Source organism: Cydia amplana, chromosome 1, assembly GCF_948474715.1.
Source record: "Cydia amplana chromosome 1, ilCydAmpl1.1, whole genome shotgun sequence".
NCBI classification, from domain to species: Eukaryota; Metazoa; Arthropoda; class Insecta; order Lepidoptera; family Tortricidae; genus Cydia; species Cydia amplana.
Window position 1 is genome coordinate 4,596,910 of NC_086069.1, and position 20,341 is coordinate 4,617,250.

At 36.3% G+C, this 20,341-nt stretch overlaps 3 protein-coding genes across 13 annotated transcripts in view; all 3 read left to right on the forward strand.

The window, feature by feature from the left end:
- LOC134660614 (tight junction protein ZO-3-like) overlaps window positions 1-20,341 on the forward strand; it is a 140,012-nt gene that overhangs the window by 86,450 nt on the left and 33,221 nt on the right. The window contains exon 1 of one of the 11 annotated variants that reach the window (XM_063516982.1): window positions 15,103-15,225. The exons of the other annotated variants lie outside the window; for them this stretch is intronic. Within the exon in view, the coding sequence (XP_063373052.1) occupies window positions 15,187-15,225 (39 nt within the window). The 5' untranslated portion in view covers window positions 15,103-15,186. Of the gene's footprint in view, window positions 1-15,102; window positions 15,226-20,341 lie in introns of those variants that run through there. 11 annotated transcript variants of the gene reach the window in all.
- Window positions 1,827-3,109, forward strand: LOC134659056 (PIN2/TERF1-interacting telomerase inhibitor 1). Its single transcript, XM_063514698.1, has 2 exons — window positions 1,827-2,175; window positions 2,270-3,109. Exons 1-2 carry the CDS (start codon window positions 1,896-1,898, stop codon window positions 3,103-3,105), a joined length of 1,116 nt encoding a protein of 371 aa, XP_063370768.1. The 5' UTR covers window positions 1,827-1,895; the 3' UTR covers window positions 3,106-3,109.
- On the forward strand, window positions 3,729-4,668 carry LOC134659149 (uncharacterized). The gene has a single exon (XM_063514815.1). It carries the CDS (start codon window positions 3,831-3,833, stop codon window positions 4,629-4,631), a length of 801 nt encoding a protein of 266 aa, XP_063370885.1. The 5' UTR covers window positions 3,729-3,830; the 3' UTR covers window positions 4,632-4,668.

Here is a 20,341-nt window from a genome sequence, read left to right on the forward strand (position 1 = left end):
TAATAGATCGTGGTCTCTCGAAAACTAACTTTTACTTTTCCCCGAACCGGTCTAGCGCACCTGGCCGCGGTGCCGGGAAGATAAAAATGAATAAATATTTAACTGTATAATATTCATTTTACTCGCATATTAAGTCGAAGCTAGACTATTCAACCTAAGCCTACTTATAGATATCTATTAATTTAAACTTTCACGTTTTTTTTTTTCATTATTATTTTATTTGCACTAATCGGTGAACTTTGAATTGGGTGAAATGTAATATTGAATGGAATTTAATTCAGATAGTAGGTAGGTCTACTAGATTAGCCTAATAAATTCCGTACCGTACCTCCATGGTGGCTTGCATAAGCCTCGATAGGGCAAATTTCGCCGGAACGATACTTACTCTACTTTATACCTACAAATGTTGCTCGTATCATAGTTTAGGATTAAGTACTCTCGTTAGTGATTATAAAATTATGTAAACGGTTTCCACCGAGTAGGTACCTAATTGATAGAATATCCACATTGATAGAAGAGTTTCCGTCTTTAAGTATGGCGTTCTACCGGGATGCGGTTCTTGAACTTTTATTAACTACGTAACTAATGATAATCTAATAACTACATACCTACCTACTAGACTAGACACTACGATGCACGATGGCACCTCTAAAAGACGCCGAACAAAATAACTTAAGGATCAAAATAGGAGCACCTTAATAATATTGAATCTACTAATAAATGAAGTTGCGTCTCCCTTTCCTACCGTTCGTATTATGATTATGAAGTATTACATTACATAATACATATTAAAAAAATATCCGAGACGTCCATAATACTGGGTAAAGTGGGTAAGTAAGGGTATCGTCATTAACTAGGAAGGCATTGCTGCACACAATATATCTCATTATTTTAATAGCTAGTTGCCAGGATTTGGTTTGCCTATTAACTAATCCGGCACTCCCTCGGATTCTCATCACGCTTCTAATCCGTGACGAAAAAAAAGACAACTATCTGATCCATCACGAATTCATGATCTGAATCGTGCCCTAACGGCGTGGCGTATTGACAACTACAGATTTACCCAAAGGCTTGATAATCTCGGTAATAAAATATTATTTACTAGACAATAAACATAATTTACTTTTAGATTTTACATTTGTTTTATATTACTTACTATAGCTGGTCAACCAAATCTTGTCAGTAAAAAAAGGCGCGAAATTCAAATTTTATATGGGACGATATCCCTTCGCGCCAGCTTCGCGCCTACATTTTTCAAACTTGCCGCCTTTTTCTACTGTCAACATCTGGTTGACCAAGTATAAATATAACTTTTTTGAAGATAAAGTTTCGCAAAATTGACAAACTGACACGTCGCTTGGGTCAAATGGAACGCAGCCACTGTGCCGTTCATTGGATAGCCGTTGGCTATTTCTACTGTCGTGTAGCGAAACGTTTCATTGTATGGCCACATTCAAATTTATTTTTAGTATTATTAATTTTATTGTGCTAATAAGATAAAACACGCTAAAAAAAGTGATTGATTTTTTATTGTATGCTATGCGTATACAAAATCAAAATATTTTATGATTATATTATACCATAACCATACCTCGTTGTCTGAGTACCCACAACACAAGCTTTCTTGAGCTTACCGTGGGGCTTAGTCAATTTGTGTAATAAAGTCCTATAATATTTATTTATTTTATTTTATTTATAATAAAAAAACATGGATAATTTGATTTTAATATCGCCAGCGCTCACTCGCGTGAGTAGAATGGAACGCAGTGCGCACGTTCAAATAGCCTTCGCTGTGATTGGTGCGATGATGCTATGCTTACTATGCTTACGATCGTCCATTTTGACATTTATCACGTTGTGAGAAATGTAGACTAAGTTATTTTATTTAAATAATCATGGCTATGTTAGCGGAACCTCGTCGTAAACAGAAAGTGATTAATCTTCGTGCCAAAAACAGTGCATGGAGCAAAGATGCCAATAAATTCGGTCAACGTATGCTGGAGAAAATGGGTTGGAGCGCCGGGAAGGGGTTAGGTGCTAAAGAAAATGGAATTGTTGAACATGTTGTGGCTAGATACAAAAATGATGACAAAGGCTTAGGCTTTCAGGATCGCAATGACCAGTGGACCAAACATGAGGACGATTTTAACGCTCTACTTGCGAATTTATCTAATGGTAAGTTTGATCATTACTTTTTAATATTTTGTAAAGTTATATAATAGTTATTGATTATATTATAATTTATAACCAAATATTTTTTTGTTTTAAGGTGACGACAAAGAATCAAAAACACATAGTGGAGTTTCTTTAGAAGTAAAATCAAAGAAAAGCAAAGCGAGAGTACACTTTCATAAGTTTACACGAGCTAAGGACTTGTCCCGCTACAGTGAGAAAGACCTAGCCAATATCTTCGGCAAGAAGGAGCTGAAGCTTGAGGAGAAAAAAGAAGATACACAAACGGAGGATATTAAAACAACAGAACAAGTTTTCACAGAAAAAGGCAGTATGGAAGACTATTTTAAAAACAAATTACAAGCTTTAATTTCTAAAAATAAAGTGTCCTTATCTTTCAATGAGAACAAGTATGAAGATGATGCAGATTGTGGTTTTAGAGGATTTTCAGGTACAACAAATGATACTCCCGAGTCCGTAAATGCTTTCACTGGCTTTGGATTTTCATTATACAGTTCTAATGTACAAAATAATGTAAAAGATGAACCTATAACAAATAGTGAAGAAAAGGAAATACCAGTTGCTACAGAAGGTTTAGAAAATATTAAGAAAAAGAAAAAAAAGAAGAATAAGAAAGTGGTTGATTCTGATGAAGTATTAGAAACACAAAGTTCTTTATCTGAGAAAAAAGATCCCTATGAATACCTTGAGGAGGGTGATACAAAGAAAGATAAACAATCAAAAAAGAGACAGGACTTACAAGAAAATGTTGTGAAGGAAAATGAAAATTATGAGACAGGTGAAACAAAGAAAAAGAAAAAATCAAAAAAGCGGCAGGTGTCAGAGGAAAAAGTCATGGAAAATGAAAATCAAGAAGAGGAAAATTATGTTCCAAAGAAGAAGAAAAAGAAGAAAAATAAAAATCATGAATAAGTTACTTTGTTTTTGTTTTGATATAGGTAAATAGGTATAAGGTGTATTCAGGTAATTTCGGAAATTGTGTCATCCCAAAATCATTTAAAAATCACTCGTATTCCGTCGTTATAGGAGTCCCGTTTCGGAAATATTCACCACTTTCGGAATTACCCAAATACACCTTAAATATATTTATAGAGCATATTTCAAGGCAAGACTGGTTTTATACTGGCGGCATCACTCGATATTGTCATGACGTTCAATTAATAACAGCCGTGGAACGGAACGTACGGCCGCCATTTTGAAACGCATGCGCGCTCGACCCCGCCTACGCCATATTGCATAGTTTAGTGGCGTCCTGTTACGAAGTGGATTATAACGAAGCTTATCATTATTTCTGAAATGAATACGAGAAAAAGTAAAACGATTGGATGATTTAACTTCAAGAAAATACTTTGTGATAATAGATATCCACATGTGATACTACGAAATTGGAAAATAACCTATCGCGCAAGATGAAACGGATATTCGAAACGTATTTACCGACAGAAAAATAACTCCCTGTAAATAATTGGTGCATCACTACACCTGTCAGCTGTAAATAGTGTAAATACTGTAAATGTCAAATTGACAGTTTTCGAGTTTACTTTGCGCACGTGTTTATGTTCAACGCTCTGTATTGTTTTTGTAAAAACTGAAGTTATCTAATGAATTGCGGAGGAGTAATCCTATAATAAATAGAAATGGTAATTCACGAAGATAGCGAGTGTCCAGTTGAAATTGCGGTCATAAGGAAACCCGAAATCCTGGAGCCGAAAAAATATCTTATGATCAACAACCACATCCGAGAACTAATCAACAAAGAGGACAGCCCTTCAGATGACTCCTCTAGCGACCAACAATTAGAAGAAGAAGGAAATGAAGACAGTAAAAAGCGCGGTAGGACATCCTCAAAGAAATCGAAGAAGAGAAAAACTGAGTCTGAAGATAACACAAAAGTTAACGAAATTAGTGAAAGTGATTTATCAGAACTTCGAACTGTTTACCAAAACTGTTTGGCCGTTATCAATAAAATTGAGCTCAAGTATGGGCATCTACTGAATATTGATACACCAGGCCATAGTAGGTTGCAAAATGGATACAATTGTGATGGAGGTCAGAGATACAATGAATGCCACTGCATAAAGAACAAAAAGATTGTATTTGATGATGACGGCCAACAACATACACAGGAAATTGAAGACCACATATGCCCTCCGATGCCTAAGAAGTATGCAAAACCAGCGGAGTGTAGTGTAACTACAGATAGCGAAGATTACAACTTATCCTTACCGGACGATTTGCCGAGCTTAGCAAAGTTGCTTCAGGACCCAGAGTTAAATCATCGAAATAAAGTTATAGACAAAATAAAGAGCATAAAACAAGATCATTTGAACGAGCTCAGATTTAACCGGCCAGCTATAATACAAGCTATCAAACGAGATCCCAATGAGGTGTTAGGGTTTTTAGGGGTTAATTTTGCTTCCTTGCCTGGGTATTCATAATTTTTTAAGTGCTAGTTATATAAGCTGTTATTGTTTTCAATGATAATTATACTTAATGATTTTATATTTTGTGCTTTTATTCCTTTCAATTCACAATACTAAGCCCTTTTTTCTAATTTTAAAAGTATAAGCCCATCTGGAAGATAGCATAAAAGTTGATATGCATAAGCATGCAAGTTATACTGGTACAGTCAGGAGCAGAAGTTGCTAAGCGGGCGAGGTGTTCAAAATTACCTTGACGCGCTCTTATTGTCTTAACAATAAAGTCGCGTCAAAAGAATTTTGAACACCTCGCCCGCTTATCAACTATTGCTGCTGACTGTACAAAAAAATAGTAGAAATGAAAATAACACATCAAGTGTTTGTGCCCCGTCCTTCACTCCACGTTAGTGTCCCGATTTTCAGTTTCTCATTATTTTCGGAAAGGGCTTAGTTACAGCAAAAATGCCAATGCCTTTATTAACACTTTCAGTGCCAGGCCCCCATTTTCAATACAAAATGTGTTAAATTCTCTAAACTAGTTGTCTTTCAAGTATGTTGCCAAGACTTAGTTTACGATTTAAGTGTTGTTCTATATTATTACTATACGAGAAAAAAATCGCAGAAGACAGAACTAGGGCTCGCGGTCGTGTCCGGGTTTCGTGTACACGTGTTCGGTACCCGTTTCCGTACTACACGTACACGGTTTTCTGACCCGTTCTACACGTGTAGACGGGTACACGTGTAATTAAGATCCGTGTATCCGTGTACCCGTGTACACGGCGAAACGGATCTTAAATACACGCGGGTCTAACGGGTCTAACCCGTTCTTGACGTGTAGCGGAGATTAAAGTTATGTATAGCTTTAAATAAAACACAGATTCAGGGTCAAGAGCCCCGATTGTTTACCAGTTTTATCGGATTTTCAAATTGGGACTTGCTGTACAAGTTATATTTGACTCACTTCCGACGAAGCTGAAAATTTCCATACGTGTGTAAGTCGGGTGACAATGCAATATTAATGGAGCTGAACTGATGATGGAGACAGGAGGAGGCCATATGAACTCTGTGATATAACAACCAAATTGTGTTTGGGGTTTTTAGAATATACTCGTGGAAAGAAAAGTACAGTCAGCGATAAAATCTTGTACCAAAAGTGAAAGTTTTGCCAAAAACTTATTTATTCTTTATTTGAATACTCCAGGACCCGCTTATTTTAATCGCTTAATATCGCTTTCAAATAATTGCTAAAAACGACACCGTTATTGGTAAAGTGAACAGAAATGATAATATTTATTTTTGTGTACTAGTTAAAATATCAAATTGTATTATAAAAAGAAACATAAATGCTATTATTATTCGACACAGGCTGTGAAATGCTTTACAACGGTTCTCATTTTAAACACGCTTTTATTAAGTCGGCCTGTATGTAACTAAATTGTAATGGAATCTTGCAAGTTAAATTTGATCCACTTCCCGGTTTCCGATTGAGCTGAAATTTTGCATTATTATAGTGTTGAGTCGCTCACTCGCGAGGCACCTCTTTTGTACCGCTCATTATGTTAAATTGTCGCAGTACTTCACACCGCAAAAATGTCTTACTTCACTCCTCCATTCATTTTACTCATTTACTCGCGCGCATCACATACACCTCTTGCCACACAAATCATTCACACACTTCAAATTTCAAAAAACTCTCATCCTTTCAAATTCACTCGCGGGCCTAAAGCTGGCCACACACACTAGGTTTTGCGTGTCGGTTTTGCTTGTGCAAGCAAAACCAACAGGCACGACCGAGTTCCATAGGGCACACACACGTAACGACAAACCTGCACAAACTCTCAGTTCAAACCATCATGGCACCGGTAGCGGTCGTTGACGTCGGTTAGGTTTATATTTCGTCAGCCATACACGCATACAAACCATGAATCCACTCCACACTTAAAAAATAATAAAACTGACCAAGTGCGAGTGGGACTCGCGCACGAAGGGTACCGTACCACTCCGACTCGCACTTGGCCGGTTTTTTGTATTTGTTGTACTAGAGGCAACAGAAATAGATCATCTGTGAACATTTCAACAGTCTAACTAGCATAGTTCATGAGATACAGCCTAGTGACAGACGGACGGACGGACAGTAGAGTCTTAGTAATAGGGTCCCGTTTTACCCTTTGGTTACGGAACCCTAAAAATCTACTAAAAATCCTCTACAATTGCATTTCGTTTGCGAGACGACATTGTTGCACAGTGACTTGCGACCTATCCCCTCGGCAATCACTGGATAACTGAAGCCTATCAAGCCTGCCAGCCACACACGTTCAGTTATGCCTGCGCAAGCGAAGTGCGCAAGCACAACCGACAGGCAAAAAATATAAATTTTGATATTTTCAATTTTGCTTGCGCAGGCAAGGAGTTTGCTTGCGCAGGCGAGGAGTCATGTCATACACACGTTCAGTTATGCCTGCACAAGTAAACTGTGCAGGCATAACCATCGGTTATAACCTAGTGTGTGTGGCCGGCTTAATAGCCACTCACATGATTCCGATTTTAACAAAAGGTGCCCTGAACTGCTCTGCCATTTCGCAGATACGACGGCACAGTGTCATGATATTTTCAAAAATCGATAACTTTACTTCTGCTAAAGCATTTGCAACGATTCTTTTGGTTTTTTAATGATAAAGAAACAAAGAATTTATTTTACTACTATAGCATTGTGCTGTTATAATAAAAATAATTATTAAAAATTCACAAAGTTGACCCAATGAAATAATGTCCGCGTTATAGTAGAAAACTATTTTTAATTAAAAATCTAAATCGATAACGTATCTTTTTTTTGTATTCAATTTAAAGAAGACTTAATAAGCTTTTAATTGGTACTAAACATCTTGATAGCTCACCTATGAAATTGCCGAGTAAAACTAATTCAAATTCCGATAAGAAACTTTCGAATTGCTCAATCTGCTGTGAAACTATATATTATGTTCATGATTTTTTTGTGGCTAATTTAGACACTGAAGTACTAAAATATAGTAAAAAACAGTTTAAGACACTAATAATCTTGAAATAAAATGCATAACTTATGCAATTATAACGATGATAGTATCTATATAACTTAAAATAACAAAAGAGTATCTACGTACCTACTAAATTTTGGTGTTTTTATAATTGCCGATCACCAACAACCGAACTAACTTATAACTACACTAATACGTTTAATACATTCACCATAACACACACTTCACAACATATTAAGCACAATAAACCAATAATAACTATTAACACATAAAATTATACTGATTACAAACGTAAATAAGCCGGTAAACTGACTTCTTCCATCTCAAAAATAAAGATGGCTACCCATTTAGGGTGGAGACACAACAGCGCGCGGTGCAGATGTTCAACAGAAATAGGAACTTTAAAATTGTAATACCTAATTAATTATTTATTTAATCGTATAATTATTTAGTTTATTCAATGTAAATAGCAAAGAAATATTAGTAAATACAAATTATAAGTAAGTAGTAAAAAAAATCCCAAAACGCGTATGCAACGCGTCTAGTACACCACATGCCTTACGATATGCAGAAATGCTTTAAGCAACCACAGTTGCCGGGTTTGTACTTACAATTTACCGTCACATGTTTTGATCGCTAATCCTGTGTAATACACAGTGATTTAATACATTCTATGGTTTATTAATGTAACTTAATAATCGAACTAGTTAATGTCTATTGGTTGCTCAAGATATATTTAGTAATCTTAGAAATGTAGGGCATTCAAATAAGAAACACGTCAAGAATCTACAGAACTATTGTTTTGAAGTGATATTATTTAGTTATCAATATTAAGTAGGTCTAAAATATAGTTTTAAACTAATAGACCAATAAACGCGGAGTAGTTTAATATACATTACTAATAGAAATATCTAAATTTGAATACTTGAGGCATTTTAAAACACGCAGCAACTTTTTACACATCGCACTTCCTGAACAACTTGCAAAGTAAAATAGATAAGAAATACTGTGGTTGTGTCTATATGGTTGAAACATTTTTTAAATATTGTCACGTTGGTAGTCTGTGTTTTAAAAATTGTTTATACCGTATCTGTGCAGCCCTTCACAGATAATAAATAAAAAACCGCATACACTCCTTTTGCAACTCGAGTTGCGACGATCATTTTAGAGGTGCGCAATCTTGAAACTCTAGTTGCTGGAATCATGTGAGTGGATAGCTTACACGCCCCTTACAACCAACTCTCGCGCGAGGCGCGAGCCGCTAGGTGCTCGCCGGCTCACTGACACTCAAATTAAGAAACGAGTAACCGTCCACACTGTCAACTGCCGAACTACAAACCTTATTGCAATGGCAAAAGGTCCACCGAGAAATGCGTTGAGTTTGTACCATTCACCTCGTCACTGTGACATTGACATGAACACTTCAAATTCTTCTAGCCGGTTTAAACTCGCGCGAGCCACGAGACGAGCCGCGAGCCGCGCCACGAGACGAGAGTGTAAGCGGTGGGCTCGCGGCTCGTCTCGTGGCTCGCGCGAGAGTTTAAACTGGCTATTAAAAATCATTTCAAAATGAAACAATGAATTAGAAATACCAAAAGAGGGAGTGAGACAGACACTTCAATATCACCGCTTCACTACCGAAAATACGTTAAAAATTAAACACGAAAGACAACAAGCGTAAGTGCTAATAAGTGCTGCACGCTTTCATACATCTTACGCCTTTTTAATCCTAACTCACTTGTCAAAATGGCCGAATGGCGCGGGAAATCTAAGTCATCAGAACGAAGTTCGACATGTTGCTTCTCTGTCGCACTTGTAAATTCGTACGTAAGTGTGACAGGGCGGCAAGACGTCGAACGTGGTTCGCCTCTGACTGAGCATGCATGTGACGTGAGCATTTACGAAGCATGCTTAGAAACAGTAAAGGATTACTGAACAAAATATTATTTAAATTTTTGCAATATAATACGGTGAATACGGTCGGTAGTTTACACAAAATGTGACAATTTACGTTAGTGTAGTAATTAAATAGTAAGTATAATTTACTAAGTGTAATAAACATGTATTTTACGTAATGATTTGAATTTGTATTACTTTTTGTTACCGTTCTTCGTAAACAACGTTGAAATAAGTGGTATCCAGACAAGACAATTTTTCGCCAATCTGATGAAATTCTCCGATCGAATCAGCAGGTGCGGACACATAAATGTCAATTTTCATAGACTGTTTCATAAGGGCCCTCCACACTCGTGCGCGAATCGCGGTGCGAAGCCGCGAACGCGAGTGTGGCGTCGATTTCGCAGATTGTTCACGCCTTCGCGCATTGTTCCCCATTTTTTGTCAATTTTTCGGCCCGCGTCAAAGGAGGCGCGAAGCGCGAACTAGCAAGACTCCACATTACTCACTATTTTGGCTCATCAGTTGCAAGATTAATATTAATTATATTATATAAAGCGTCTATAATTTACGGTTTTACAACAAAACAAAATGGAAAAATAGCCACAGCAAGTATGATGCCGTAGATAAAGATAAATGACAGTTAAACTCGATCAGCTGATGCTTTTCCGCCATCTTGGCGCGAACCAAACTGCGAATTCACCGTGAAGTGTGCGAGTGTGGAGTCATAATTCAACGTCGCAATATGTTCGCTCTGCGAAGTCGCGCCGCGATTCACGCGCATAGTCTGGAGGGGGCTTAGGGAATGCAAATTTCCTGTTAGAGTCTGTTCGGAAAGAGAAGAGTCGTGGAATGTATTGAGCCCCATACATTCAACGACTCTTCTCTTTCCGCACAGACTCTATTCTATTTCTTCACTTGACATTCTTGACAATCTCAACAATCACCATGAAGTAAGACTGAATTCGCAAGAAATAGTGCGAAATGAAACGCAATTTATAGGCAGCTGACACTGACAGTAGTGACAGTGACGGAACAAGTTTGCAACAAGATCTTCGTTTAGTTTATGAGTCCAATATGTTGTCTTATAGTGATAATGCTAATATATATATATATATATATATATATATATATATATATATATATATATATATATATATATATACCGAAATATCTAAACAGGGACATTGTTTACACGATTAAATATACCTGTGGCTCGTGGCTCTACCTTACCTTGGTGTCTTTTGCATACGAAAATGTAGTGAAAAATATTGCGCGAATGTGCTTTTATTTACTATCACATTACTGTTAAATGATCTGAAGTGGTAAGTTAGTTATTTTTATCTATAATGATATCTAATTAGAAGAAAATATGGAATTTGTTCTCCTTACTTTGCTAAAAAACAGTCGTGCAGTTTTAAGGCTACTATTCTTATTGAAATATATTATTATTAAACTGTAAATAATATCAAGTAGCAAGGATTGAAATTGAATTGAACAGTCCATAAAACAGCTAAATTAGAACAAGTTTCATAAAAGCATCAAAGTTTCTATGTAGGATGTAGGTCACTAGGTCCTTGGTTTGATTCTTAGTTCTTAAATTGATCTGTCTTTCTTTTTCTTCACCTCGAGAATTGCATTCAAATTAAATATTTATGTGTAAAGGATAATAGGAGTATAATTATATTATATGGTTTGGCCCAGGACTGTCTCATACCAAATAGAGAGAATCATATATATCATACTGTCAATAACTCTATCTTTTCTAGTACTAGCATCCAAAAGAATGGGATGAGTATAACTTTCCTGGTTCTTACTGACTGACAAGTTGTGTTTGACTAAAAATTCGGTTTAACTAGTTTTTGTTGCCGATAACTCCGATAAGCTCTGAACTTATCGGAGAAAATAGCCGATGCCGATGCTGAAAATATGCAAATATGCCAGTACCTCACCTCATTTGAAGTAAGACATTGTAACACCTCATTTTTGAAAAAGAGGTACTCATACAAACTCATTTTAAATTGATGTCCTGCCCATCACTTTGCATACACATGTAAGTCGGGTGACAATGCAATATTATGGTACCATCGAGCTGATCTGATGATGGAGACAGGAGGTGGCCATAGGAACTCTGTGATGAAACAACGCAACCTAATTGTGTTAGGGGTTTTTAGAATTGTCTCGATGAGTATTAGTTGTCTGTCGTAAGAAAAGTACAGTCAGCGATAAAAGCGTGTAACAAAAATGAAATTTTTGCCAAAAACTTATTTTAAATTAAACAGTAATTTTCAAAGATATAAAAAAATGTTTTTCTATAAATTGTCACAAATGGTAAAGTGCTTGTTTCCATATAGAAAAGACCCATTAATCACAAAATTATTTGTAATATCTAGTGACTGTTTATGGTGTATATTTTGATTTATTACTTTAAACTGAAAGTATCTACAAGTAAAATGTGAAGATTTCATTAGTTGATTTATTGATTGATTGATAAAAACTTCATTAAGTATAAATCATATACGATACAATAATAAGAACGGTAGTTTTAAATCCCATCCTCATTCCCATTCTGACCCTTATTGTTTCAATACCTTAATTACAAATATACTACAGAACTGTTTATTTAAATATACTAAACATTCTAATAAATTATAACTGTTATAAATGTAAAAAAATCGCATTCATTTTAACGCAGTTTTTGGTTTCACTATACGAAGTAGGAAGAAATGTACTTACTCAGGGGTCGTCATGGTGGGTGATTTTTGATGTATTGATAACAAATGTCTTCCTATGGCTCCTGTTGAACCACCATGGCACGAAAACTCGTTATTTGCCCGGTCATTGCACAAAGAGCAATAGGCTTTGTCACCGGATCTGGCAAAGTTCCACACCCAAATTCTTCTCATTTTTTTAACAAAAATTAACAGTGAACAACAAAACAAAAACTATTAATAAAACAACAAAACGGTACGATTAACGTAGATAGACTTTAGTATCCAACTGACCAATAGGCGAACTGGAGTCTAACTAAAGTTCTATGAGATACTTTTTAAATCTTAGGCATAGATATTATTCATTGTTTGCTGTCTCTGTCACTAGTAAAATGCTTTTAAGAGCCGCGCGGCAACAAAACAATAGAATAATCCTACCTGAAAGATTAGTTGTTGTATTTTTTTGCAGATGTGTCTAGCTTATCACAAAGAGATAAGACCAAAAGCACCAACGCACGTTGTAAAAACAACACGTTCTATTGAATGAAACTTCTGCACTTTGTTTATTATCTATTTCATGTATTTTGTTTTTCACACGATATGGCAATTTAAAATACTTAATCTCATTTTGTTAGTACCCCGTTCGTGGTAGTTTCAGTAAGCATAACTATCTACTTTTGCCTTAGTTAGATAATCATTTAGGTCGTTAAATATTAAATTATAAATATAGATTTCATTGCTATACGTATAAAATGCATGTACCTACCTAGACTTAACAAATATGGAGTGCCCTAACAGGGTGTCATATATGTACCTACCATCCTCAAATTATAACAGCTGATGTATAATGAGCATGACTATAGATGACAATACAATAAAGAATAGGTTTACTTTCATCATCAAAAAACTACATCAATGAAGAAAATTATATAAATCAACTCAACGGTACCTAAGTTATTGTTAATTTTAATTTAATTAGAGTAAAACAAAACATATGAATTATTGAAACAAAGTCTACTTTATTATTGGCATTACCAATCAATACCACGTTAAACTGCAAAGTAATCGAACTTTCCTAATCTCTCTTATATTCCACCGTATCTCTTCATAGCACGAATCTCTGCTACACGAAAATGAACGGTTGAACCCGCGGGTAACCGTGTAAACGTTTCTGGATCCGGGCGGGTTCGTGTAGTTCGGGTTCTTAGTACCGCCGGGCTTAAGAACACGGGTACCCGTGTCAGCGTGTAACACGTGTATCGGGAGCTCTAGACAGAACCCCATTGACAATTTGAATATGTATGTATAACATAAGTAATTGTTCAGTATAAACTGATTATGATAAAGGATTCAAATTAGCACATTTTATGAGGGAAAAAAAAGGATGTTTTTATTTATGACATTCTGTATCTGAAAAGTCTTCAATACCTGTCACAGGCCTGTGTGGCATCATAATGAGATTATTTGAATACCATTTTATTATACACCTAAAAATAAACAGTTATACAAATAACAACTTTTTCATCATTACAACAAGGACTGTTCACTACACTCTGAAATAGATAGAATTTCTGGCACAAAGTATAGAATGACCATTGTCTGGTTCAATGATACCGAATTAGATGTGCGTATGATGAGCTATGCGTGCAATCGAATTAATACCTTATTCTTTGGTGATAAGGTCTTCTGTATGGTTCTTGAACTAATTTTGTACGTTTGCATGTGGTCATATTGCAGACTGAATAATGATGTGGCCGCATACCGTTTGCTAGGAACCTGACGGCTTTATGAAGTTACTGGAATTTTGTGTCAGGGCTTAATTACCTAGTTATACTTTAAGGGTGCCAATTTATTCTGCAGATTTATTTAACCTACTCTGCAGAATATATTTGTTATAAAAAAAAAAATACCCAGATTTACGCACCGGATGCGGTTAGATACTTACCTATCCAGAGCGCCGTAATGCCATCTGGAATGTACACTTGCATATACCTAAGTTATTATACCTAGACCTAGGCGTTTTGACCGTGCTATTTATAGGTAAGGTAGGTAATAGGTAACGTGTTAAAGTTAACACGTACCCAATAACAATGTTATTAGTAAGTACTAATAACATTGTTATTGGGTACCTAAGTAGTTAACAAAGTTTGAAAATCTTGTAATTTTGATGCATAACATAATTCAGGTCACGGCAAATACTCCGCTTACTCTCAGTTACGTTCAAGCCAGTAACAGTTATAGCTAGGTACAGTGAGTTTGAAACCCTACGCACAAGTAGGTAACCTGCTACATCATAACGGCTTATCCAATCGATACTCAAGGGTTGTCCCCTGCTTTCCCAAGATGTTTAGTCAATACTGTCCGCCTCACGACACCTAGCACCGCTAAGTTCTGAGTAAACAAAACAGTAGTACATTTGCATAGTATGTATTACCGCGTACCGAATGCTCTTGTTTAGTAGGTACTTATGTTAACCCGACCACTCGAAAAATAACCGAAGACTATTTAGTAGTCATAGAGCTCTGTGGACGTTCAACTTTGGCAATATAACGCGTTACTGCCTTCTGATTTCAAACAAGGCAGTTCTGTAATCTCATACGGCGTTGGCCCGCGTCATCATCAGACGCCTACGACAAAACCTTTGGAATACGATTAAAATATAATAATTTAAAAGTAAACCGAACGACGCGTTTGAGTAGGCCTAATATTCAAAACAAAATTTACCAAGACACTGGCCGTTTGTAAAACTTAATTGACCGTTGCATATTTCAGTGTTTAAAAAAATATTTTTAACAAGTTTGCGTGAATTGGTTTTTGAGTGTAAAAACAGTTAATTTAAAAATACCTACCCACTACTAATTAGCCATTTGAATTTGGTAAGAATGTAAGATAAAAGTGTAACAACAAACGCGTGAATAAGTGATTGATATGAATGTAACGTGATCCGGTGATTGCATGATGAAATTGGATAACTTTGGATTTGAAAAACTACAGGTCCGTATTTTTTACATGTCTGCCACTTAATTTTTTGTAGTAAGTTAAGTAGGTATGTAGGTACTGGAATTTGTTGACGACTTTCGTCACAATCATGTCACAATCAAATATATAAACATGTAGGCGGTATTATCTTACTTGATTCGTTTTCTGCCTGCCGCTACATCTGAAGGAATTTCTTACATGGTAGCATAGAGATATTTCTCTATGATGGTAGGTACAATACTAATCCACACAGTAGGTACCTTTAATATTAGGTTATACCTAATACAATAATAGCTATGCATAAAAATATTTATTTCTTTTTTTAAATATCCTATTGCCTCAGGATTCTCAGGAATAGAGCTACAACCACGACCCACCACACAAATTACCGGGCGCATCCCGCAACAGTGCCCCGCCAAGTCGAGCAAAACAAAGAGGCACAGCCGTACCTACTATCCTTTTCTCGAAGCGATTCAGGCCATTTTCAACGTCCTGTAATTTTGTGCTGGCTAAAGCTATAACTGTGAATTTTCAGTGATACCTATAAAATATCAAAAACTAAAGGTATCTTATTGATACGGTTTTAACACCCCCTGGCACTGACTTTTAATAACCGACTTGGTTTCACATTACGAGTAGGTACTTCTATCTCAAAACTTTTTTGTAAGTAGTATATAGAACAATTGCGTTGCGAGACTTGCATCTTTTTACATGTAATGTTTTTGATGGGATTAAATTGTCTATTAAGTATAGGATGAAATGAGTTCTTTTATGCCCTCGTAAAATCTATCGCGTGCCTACAAAAAATGTAGTAGTAGTAGTAGAACACTTTATTGTACAAAAAGAAACAAAACATGAAAAAACACACATGACATCAAATGTAAATCTTTAGAAAAATTTAATGGTTATTAATTTTTCACGATGGTTTACCTAACGTGATTTAGAGTTTGATATCGATTCGTTAAATTTTATTGGCGTTTTATACCGTGAACTCTAATCTTACGTTGTTTTTTATAACCCGGCCGATTGTATAATAATGTGCCACTGCCATAACGTATAACTCGTAACACTGATGAATTTAATTATAGAAGAAACCACATATCAGGAGAAAGTGGTCATTAACCGTTGTTAGCTCGTATACTTAGTCAGGATCATAATCGGCAGCTATCCATAAATAATGAGAAGCTGCGCTGATCATCGGGCCAATTATATTGCCGTTGCCCCGTATTTTTGCTGTACGAGCTTTAGTGATGGTAGGTAAAAACACCATAAGGGTTCCTTTTGTACCTTTTTGGTACGGAACCCTAATAAGAGTAACTAGTAGAGTAGGACCAAGAACTCTTAAGTTAAGCTTTGGTTTCCTCCGATAGCGGTGCCGTCATATAGCGGCCGTCTCCATACAAATACTACGACATCCATATTTAGCCGTATTATTTAGTATGGAGACGGCCGCTATATGACGGCACCGCTTTCGGAGGAATCCAAAGCTTTAGGTACATGTACCAGAACCGTGCTTTGAGATTAAAGTTCGGTTACACCAAACCGTCTGTCACCGTTAAAGCGTTTGCTGCTACTTTGTAGGTAAGGGAAGGCATTGCTGGAGAAATTGATGATCATTCTGCTAAATGTGGTTGGTGCAACTGGGCCTAAATCTCAAAATATTATTTAAGTACCTACAAGAAATTAACTGATAAATGTACTTATTCTCAGGAGATGTCCCTCTGTCTCTAGGCGCATTAGTATTAGGCATGCATTTTGATTTCTAGGTGAATGGGTGGTCGAGGCTTAATTTTCTGCTAGAACTCACACCTACTTGCATATAAATACGATGCCTAAGTAGGTAGGTTTCTAATGACTTGTTTGTCTAATTGTTTTGCCTCGTGCCTAATCGTTTTTGTTTTGTTTTCGCAACAGTTAGAAATTTTCGGTTACTTACTGTATTTATGAGACAAGCTATTCCTAAATAGCATGGTGTCATAGATTCTAGCATAAATTACGTGCAGTGTGGTAGGAAGTATGTCAAGTAAAGTTAAAAGAAAATTAATAAATAGGCATTAGGTTTTGAGGAAGACATACTTTAATTCGAATTCACGAAATTATATAGTATTTTTAGGAATGTGTTGCTATTGATCTAAAAGGATATAAAGTGCATGCAGGCGGGATGCTGGATTAGTCACACGAGTTACGATGAATGAAACATTATACAGTTTGTATTTATCAAATGTTATGGTTAACATGTGGGCGTATGCAATAACTGAACCTATGTAGGTATCTGATTCCAAATTATGCTGGTATTGCAAGTGAAATCCCACTTGTAAGTGAGATGGACAACATTATTCTCTATCGCCTACTATAGGCAAACCTGTGACTAACAACTTAATAGCCAGAAATTTAGTTTCTTTTTATGCATTTTCTTATCTTTAATCCTAAAGTACGAGGGGTGTTCAAAATATTCTCGGTATGAGAATGAAAACAAACAAGTACGAAAAGTTTGATATTTTTATTTTTCAATATACTCCCCCCCTATGTTCATACACTTAAAAGATCGATCAATTATTTTTTTTAATCCCTCGTAAAAATATTTTTTATCTTTCGTGTAAAAATGCTCCTCCACTGCCGCCTTCAATGCTTCATCGTCAGAAAATTTATTTCCACGCAGATCCTTTTTAAGATTGGGGAGCAAAAAGAAGTCGCTGGGGGCTAAGTCCGGACTATACGGTGGGTGAGTAACAGTTTTAAACCCACATTCAACAATAGCTGCCTTGGCAATATGAGCAGTATGGACGGGGGCGTTGTCATGCAGAAGCAGAATACCTTTGGTTAACTTTCCTCGCCTCTTTTCTTTAATTACATCCTTTAATTGACGTAGAATGTTAGCGTAGTACTGTCCTGTGATATTTACACCTTTTTCTTTATAATCGATTAGTAATACTCCTTCACAATCCCAAAATATCGTGGCCATGACCTTGCCAGCTGAAGGGATGACCTTGAACTTCTTGGGATGAGCTGAACCCTTAATGTGCCACTGCATGGACTCTTGTTTACTCTCTGGGTCATAATGATGAACCCAGGTTTCATCTCCAGTAACTATTCTTTGCAGCACCTCATCAGGATTTTCACCGCACAGGTCAATAAAATCGGAACAACAAGCTACACGCATGTCTTTTTGAAGCCGAGTCAGCATTCGCGGAACCCATCTTGCACTTACTTTTGACATATTAAGATGGTCATGTATAATATCATGTACGGTACCAATAGAGAGATTGGTTACTTGTGCTATAGATTTTACCTTCACTCGACCATCTTCCAATATAAGTTTTTCCACTTTATCAATATTTTCTTGTGAAGTAGCTACTACAGGCCGGCCAGGTCTAGGGTCATCTTCAATACTCTCCCTTCCGCGTTTAAACTCGCTTGACCACTTTTGAATGGTAGATAAAGAAGGAGCAGACTCACGGTAAACACAATCCATTTCCTATTTTATGGTTTTTTGATTTTTACCCTGTTTTGTCAAGAATTTTATCACGCATCGATGTTCTAATTTAGTTAACATTGTCAATTCGCACATGATGTTCATGTTTGTTCAGCAATTGCAGAAAAACAAAAGACTATCTCGGTTCGAATTATACTTTTTTTTAATGTCAATGAATAAACCTTAGCGGCCAGTAACGAAAGAAATTTTAGAAGAGGTCGTAAGATATCAATAGGTACCGAGAATATTTTGAACGCCCCTCGTAGATAGGTAAACTAAAGTAGGCCTTTTAATATCAATAGCTCATTACCTACCTAACTAAGATCCAATCATCAATTTCTATTAGGTGATACTGTGGAATGTTCAGCTGCTCTACCGTTTCTGGAATTTAAATTAGCAATTCCAAATTTGTAAAACACGAGACAAGTCGTGACATGTGCGCCAGACAAGATGCCTCTGTAATGGTGTCCATCTGACCATTAAACGATGCGTCACTCCGTTTGGCTCTTTAGTCCCTTTGCAAAGGTCACAACATGTCTCTTGCCCCCTACCACATAACATAGTTTCTATGTCCAAAATAAAAAGTTACATAGGTACCTAGTTACGATCAACGAATAGTGGAATCTTGAGCGTTTGCTAGAGTTTCAAGGCGCGAGGGTTAAGCAAACTTTGCTACCGAATAAGACACGAAAAATTTTCACCTCACCAACGCGAGGAAACCGTATTGAAATAACCTTTGGCAATAATGAAAAATAAGTAGTTTTTTTTTTAAACTTTAACCCAAGATAGGAGAAGTAGAAGTCAAGGCTGACTGTGGGCGGTAACCCACATGCCGCGACAACCGGTTACTTTACCACAATATTTCTTAAGCCAAATATGGCATAAAATATTATCGAAGTCATCTCGTATGAATTGCATCAGACTGTAGGTTGAATAGTGTTATGCAATTAAAAAAAATATCCGTAATGCTGAATCGCGGAAAAGTTATGCATTTTAATGCAATCTTCATAAGATTTTATTTCACTGCCTTTTGTTCTTAAATACCGTAAAATGGGGTGAGTAGGGTCAAAACTGAAATTCAAACCTCGATAACATTTTATTTTTACATATGAAAACTGAATGGTGTATATAATAAGTGTTCCGGACGTTTGTATTTTAGTTTTTATTTTATTTTGGGTAGTTCCATTTCATAACTTTGACGATAAAGAGGAAAACCCACCTCACCCCGTAGTGCCTCGTATTTGGGGTGAGAGGGGTTTTCATACAAAGGTGATTTTGGAAGATTGTTGGATCGATTTTTTTTTTATTATATACGTATTACTGTAGCTCCATTTTAAATTGGAATACTTTATTTTTGTAGCAGTAGCCTTAAAATACCTTCTCACCCCCCTCTCAAACCTTCTCTCCCCATTCATAACCCACCTCTCCCCGCGAAACCTACTCACCCCTTTTTACGGTACTTAAAAATAAATATTTTTGGTTATTTCTATATTTTCCACACAAGTACTCATAGGTACAGATACAGTCAGCAGTAGAAGTAAGTAGCTAAACTAGTGAGGTGCGGTGTTTATATTACCCAATCCCCAATCAATACAACAGGTAAGAGCGTTGCCGTTGGCCTTAAGTGCCACATGGTCACTTCTGTTTGATGAAGATATT

Bases quoted from the DNA above. Each gene is read 5' to 3' on its own strand.
- LOC134659149 (XM_063514815.1), top strand. From the start codon at position 3,831: ATGGTAATTCACGAAGATAGCGAGTGTCCAGTTGAAATTGCGGTCATA.
- LOC134659056 (XM_063514698.1), top strand. From the start codon at position 1,896: ATGGCTATGTTAGCGGAACCTCGTCGTAAACAGAAAGTGATTAATCTT. The intron at 2,176-2,269 runs GTAAGTTTGATC...TTTTGTTTTAAG, and splicing joins ACTTGCGAATTTATCTAATG to GTGACGACAAAGAATCAAAA.